The 6,572-nt window shown below is 34.7% G+C and overlaps 1 protein-coding gene across 1 annotated transcript; it reads left to right on the top strand.

The window, feature by feature from the left end:
- Positions 1 to 1,802: 1,802 nt before the first annotated feature.
- On the top strand, positions 1,803 to 2,124 carry LOC108916454 (cytochrome c oxidase subunit 5A, mitochondrial-like; the record flags this gene model as incomplete). Its single annotated transcript, XM_018722713.1, has 1 exon — positions 1,803 to 2,124. A coding segment is annotated over one exon (322 nt), but the record flags the coding sequence as incomplete, so codon positions are not given.
- Between the last annotated feature and the right edge of the window lie 4,448 nt (positions 2,125 to 6,572).

The following is a 6,572-nucleotide window of genomic DNA, read 5'->3' on the forward strand; positions in this document are numbered from 1 at the left end:
AGTGATAAAACTTTCGAAAACTATAGTTCAATATATATACAATAATGACGCTAAAACCGAAAATCAGGAAAGCAAAACTTTTTGTTCTATAAGGTTTTATACATTCATCGGCATCTGAAACTCGAGCAGGAGTTTTGGCTCCTTATGACATCATGTTGTATAACAAATTTTGTTCAAATATCTTTTCTAGTTCCGGAGGTACAAACATAAATTGATTTTTTCATGAAAATTTCCACACCCCGTATCTTTTAAACGGTTAACAATTGCATAACAACATGTGAGGTTTTTCTTGTCGCAAATGGCGTCCTCTATCACCCAGAGCAGTTTGATCCATGACTTACTGGACACCCTGTATGTATTTTTATAAAATATTCCACCACGGTAGATTAACCAGCACAGTTACCTACAATTAAAAAAAAAAAAATTAATTTTCAGAGTTTAGATCCTAAGCTACTTAACATTTTGCGCCTGTTAGCCGCAGTCGTACATTATTCAACATATCAACATAAAACAAAATTGTACGTGTGGGGTAAACCTTTAACTTTTCATTTTCGAGCGCGAGCTCCGCTCTTCGGTGCTTGTATACTATTAGAAATATGCAACAGTAAATTTAAACAATTGTTTACTTAAAGTTAAAGGTTTACCCCACACGTACGTTTTTGTTTTATGTTGATATGTTGAATAATGTACGAGTATGGCTAACAGGCGCAAAATGTTAAGTAGCTTAGGATCTAAACGATGAAAATATATATTTTTTAAATTGTAGGTAATGGTGCTGGCTAATCTACCGTAATGGAATATTTTATAAATATAAGTCCAAAAATTGAAAAAACGGTGACGTATAAAACCTTACCAAAACTGAAAAAATGAAGATACTTGAATTTTGCGCAAATTACTTTTGGTTTCTGCATATTTACACTATGTGTGTTCCAAATTTCAAGTGTCAGCAAAGCTTCGAACAAATTTGGCAGTTTCGAGTTTCAGATGCCGCTGAATGTATAACACCTTATAGAACAAAAAGTTTTGCTCTCTTGATTTTCTGCTTTAGCGTCATTATTGTATATATATATTGAACTATAGTTTTCGAAAGTTTTATCACTTTTTGTTTATAATTGACATTTTTACAGCAACTTTAAGAAATTGACGTTTTATACCGTTTTTTCAATCTCACGCCTTTCTTATTACAAATTTCGTAATCGGACCACGACATTTTGTAGCTATTTTTATTACGAACAAAATCATGTCCTAAGCGTTTTTTCGTACAAAGTCATCCCGCTGAGTTATTTAAAGAAAACTACTAAAAAAAAATGTTTCACTATTAAACTGTTAATAACTTTTTCCTGATAAAATACTTTGTCAGCAAATTAGCCTGTTATACAATAATTTATCATTTAAAGTAGGCCTGTGTAGTTATTTCCGGGTTATCAAGGTTTGATACAGGCTGAACCTCTACCAACTGGAGATGTGCGGCTAGTGATAATAATATTCCTAGGGCAGACCTAGCAAATCTAAATATTTAATATCTTAATTTAAATTATGGTGAATATTACCTCAATGCATAGTTTAGCTAAAGTTAAATACATCGAATAAGTACAGTGTGTTTATTTGTTTTGGATTTTTTTTACTGTGTATCAAACTGTTCGTTTAAAAAATTAGTTTCCGAAAAAAAATTTCTTTCTCATGATTTTTTTATAAACATAAAATTTTATGTCAATGAGACTTCTGCGACCTCTCCCGGGCCCTATTTTTCCAAGAGTTCCGTCCTTTGTATTCCTTCCCTCAACCCCAACCCTTCTTTCCAGGTACGAATGCCTCTTCAACAGAGACGACGCCGACGGCTGGGACGTGCGCCAGGCTATGAACGACCTCACGGGCTACGACGCGGTCCCCGATCCCAAAGTCATAATAGCTGCCTTGAACGCCTGCAGACGCATCAACGAATACGCCTTGGCCGTACGTTTCCTGGAAATGGTGAAAAACAAGTGTGGCCACGACGTCGAGAAGATTTACCCGTATATTATCCAGGAAGTGGGGGGTACCGTTGCGGAACTGGGATGCGATTTCCCGGAAAGTTTGGGCTACGACAAGCCGGAACTTTGGATGCAGTCGGTATTTGACATGTGAAGACTTGTTTGCTTTGACACCCGATGTTCTTTTCGTATTTCCGTTTTTCCTTTTCCGTGCTAGCCTTTCACGTTCCGTCTTGTTCGTGGTGTTTAATTTTTTTTTAACATATCTTTCTATATTAGTACGCGGTTATCATCATTTGTGTAAGTTATCGACATGAGACGTGTACTAAGAATCTACATCAAGAACGAAGAAATCATTGCTTCATTTTAATGATGGGCAATGTTTCATAATAATCGAAACATTGCTTAAAATCGAAGAATTAAGTTATTTATCTTGATGAACTGTAAAGCAGCTTTTTGGATTCAGTAAATAGAGAACACCGCATTCTATTTCATTTTATGTACCTATTCATCACTCCGTGACCGATTCCATTAGTTTGTTTTGTTTTCTTACGTTAATAAATAACTTCTAAAGTAGTATCATTGAATGTAATTGTGAAGTGTTTCAATCTTTAATCAGCATGTATTTTCAGTTTTTACAGTTTAGTCCAATCAGTTGGAAGTTTTGCCTGTGAAGTTTTAGGGGAGTTTTGAAAATTGGAATATTTATAGATTTTGACGTGCTTTTTCCGAATTTTTACTTTGCCACCTCTTTTTTCCGGAAAAATGGCGCTCCAAAACGGTTTTTCGACGATATTTCCTTCCGACTCACTTTACGGTGAAAATAGTTATGTAATAAATTAAACTAGAGAACATTTCCTATAATTTATGTATCAACCTTTTTTCTGTGAAATGAATTGTTTCGGCGTACGAGCGCCGCAAAGTCTGCTCCAACACGCGTATTGGCCAACAAACTCATTTCCACACCACCATGAGGTAGAATTCCTGGCGCGTTTTTTTTTAGAAATATCCCCAGTAGGCCTAATCCACATGCAATGCACTGTTGACTAAATTTAGTGCATTCTCCTTCGCTTCGCTATCCCTGATGGACCAGGTTTTGCAAGTTCTTCGTATTCAGAACTGAGCAAAACCTCACGGATAGGAAGTTCTTCTAAGTTATCCGCGATAGGGTTATCTTCTTCGACTTCATCACCTTCTTCTTCGATTTCGTCGAAGATTTGCTGAAGAACTGTCTCCGTGTCTTCATCTTCATCACTGTCTTGCAGATTAACATCCGAATTGTCACAGTTGGAAAAAATGCAGAGCGGTGGGGATGAAAAACAAGCAAGAATGTGCTAATTCCTTGCAAATGTAGAAAAGGATATCGGGGAACCTGTTGATGCAGAAAGGCTGGACTAAAGTGCTCAGTTATCTGCGCGAATTGCAATGGTAGGTACCTGTGACAATTCGGATGTTGATCTGCAAGACAGCGATGAAGAGGAAGGTACGGAGACAGTTCTTCAGCAAACCTTCGACGAAATCGAGGAAGAAGGTGATGAAGTCAAAGAAGAGAACCCTATCGCGGATAACTTAGAAGAACTTCCTATCCGTGAGGTTTTGCTCAGTTCTGAAGACGAAGAACTCGCAAAACCTGGTCCATCAGGAATAGCGAAGCGAAGGAGAATGCACTAAATTTAGTCAACAGTGCATCACATGTGGATTAGGCCTACTGGGGATATCACTAAAAAAAACGCGCCAGGAACTCTACCTCATGGTGGTGTGGAAATGAGTTTGTTGGCCAATACGCGTGTTGGAGTAGACTTTGCGGCGCGCGTACGCCGAAACTATTCATTTCACAGATAAAAGGTTGATACATAAATTATAGGAAATGTTCTCTAGCTTAATTTATTACATAACTATTTTCACCTTAAAGTGAGTAGGAAAGGAAATATCGTCGAAAAACTGTTTTGGAGCACCATTTTCCCGATATGGCGGCTACTTCCGGAAAAAAAAAGGGGTGGCAAAGTAAAAATTCGGAAAGATCACGTCAAAATCTATAAACATATAAATTTTCAAAACTCCCCTAGAACTTCACAGGCAACCCCCTTTTTGAACGCCAACTGATTGGACTAGTTGTTTTATACTTATAACGTCTGTTCCATGGATAAGACTTTATGGTGTTGCCCTTATATGTATATGTATTTAGAATTTAAAATCTGAATCTGCCATGAAAAGCTCCATCATTTCCTGCTTTTTTTAATTGCCAGAAACTCCCTAAAACCCAACAAGTAGCCAAAACTGCTTCAATATGATTTCTTCTTGGGCGCAGAATCAACCTTTGCAACCCTTCAGCTTCGAGCGACCATCAGAAAACCACCTCCAAAAGCTAAAAGTCATTCTGCAATCGATGTATTCAAGTAATAAACTCAAACCACAAAACTCTCTAGTGAGTGAGATTCACACACCCTTCACAGCAGATAAATAATTGACGCAAGCTTATTTACTAGGTCATGAACTTCAATTCGTAACTCACAGACATTATTATTTACATTATGATTAACTCAACTCAATACCGCAAGCATATCTCGAACATACGAAGACAAAATCGATTATGTAAACCAGTAGTTCTTAATGCATATCAGGGAACCACCTACTCCCCGAAGCTTCTAAATATGCTATAATTTTAGTTATAATTTTACATTTGGTGGGTTTTTCTTTCTCTTGAAAGGAGTTTATGTACACTCTTGGTATAACTAATAGTCCAGGCGGTAGAGCAGTAAAAGTAGGCTTTTGCGTTTGTATTTGAGGTAATCTATTTTGTTACAGAAAAATCCCAAACATTATGTAGAATAAGAATCCGAGTTTTAGTCCAGGCGGTATCTGTTTTAAAAAGGGTTTAGGTACTTGGGTAAAACGCATATGATCGGAGATTTTTGCTTTAACGGCTTCTAAATAACATCAGAAATGATAATTTTTCTATGCAAATAAAAAAAACGTGGGCATAATTTTTATTGCAAAAAAGTATAAAAAAAATTCATTTTCTTCTTGCATTTCTCGTCGACAACTTACCAACTATTCATTTTAGACAAAAATGGAAAAGGAAAAAAAGTTTTGTAATTAAATTTCGATCAAGATAGAGTTAGTTGCAATTCGAAAAAATAATTATTGTTATTTCAAAAATCGGAAAAATCATTTAAAAAATTGCTAAAATGCTAGTTTATTTGTCAATTTTTTTGAGACACTTGAATAATACTTAGGATCTTCATACTTTTCCCAATTAAACTTAGTGCATAGAATAATCACACCAAATTTCATCCAATTCGGTTCGATAGATTTTACATAATACCTAATTGTTTAATTTTTTTTTAAATTAAAAAATATTCAAAATCAAATTTCTAAAAATCTAAAGCCTTTGAATAATTGAAAATTTCACCACAAAAAGAAGAGCTCTCAAACTTTAAAATGGTTTTTGAAAAATTCAAATCTGACCATTAGGTGAGCCCATTATTTTTAGGAGTTATAGCCCGTTAAAGTTAACCCCTATTTACAGCAAAACTATAAGGGTATAAGGGCTGTTTTTTGAACTAATAGGTTTGTCATTCCGAGTACTTTCCAGATATAAATTTTCAAAATTTGCAATCACGGGCGTCCCATTTAAAATGTCACTCAAAGATATTCAAGACCGCGTGAAATCAATGAAATATCAGTGGTGGGGGGAGCAAACACACAGCTACTCCGATCTGAATTCTCGAGTTCAAAAATGCTCTGAGTATTGCACCCATTACCAAGGGCAAATGTGTAAAAATGCAAACAAAACAGTGGAAGTAGACGAGTTCGAAACCGATTTTGAAGAAGACATTTCAGAAGTATGAAGATGCTAGGTATTATTCAAGTGTCTGAAAAAAATTGACAAATAAACTTGCAGTTTTGCAATTTTTTAAATGATTTTTCCGATTTTTGAAATAACAGTAATTATTTTTTCGAATTGAATTTAACTCTATCAAAATTTAATTATAAAACTTTTTTCCTCTTCCATTTTTGTCTAAAATGAATAATTGCTAAGTTGTCGACGAGAAATCCAAGAAAAAAATGATTTTTTTACTATTTTATACTTTTTTGCAATAACAATTAAGCCCACGTTTTTTTTTATTTGCATAGAAATATTATCATTTCTGATGTTATTTAAAAACCGTTAAAGCAAAAATCTCCGATCATATGCGTTTTACCCAACCCGAAACAGATGCTGCCTGGACTATTTGCTATTCCAAGAAACCATTGCTAAATTCAGGGGAATAACAAATATACAAAAAGAACGAAAAATGACCCGTTTTTGGAGATATTTTCCGTGTAACATTGAAAGTCAAAAAAAGTTTTTCATTTTTTGTTTATTTGACGATTTTCTATAAAGTTACAACAACTGCATATCAAGTTGAATTTTGCATGGGCGAAAAATAGAAAATCATATGTATATTTGGAGAAATTTTTAAAATAAGTAAATATTTATAAATATTGATGAAACTTTGTGAACAAATAGTAAAACATATATGTTAATTCTACCCTAAAAATTTTGCAACGATCGATCGTATGGTTTTCCATTGACAGGATTGTTAATTATGAAAATTA

Source organism: Anoplophora glabripennis, unplaced genomic scaffold (assembly GCF_000390285.2).
Source record: "Anoplophora glabripennis isolate ALB-LARVAE unplaced genomic scaffold, Agla_2.0 scaffold3396, whole genome shotgun sequence".
Lineage (NCBI taxonomy): Eukaryota > Metazoa > Arthropoda > Insecta > Coleoptera > Cerambycidae > Anoplophora > Anoplophora glabripennis.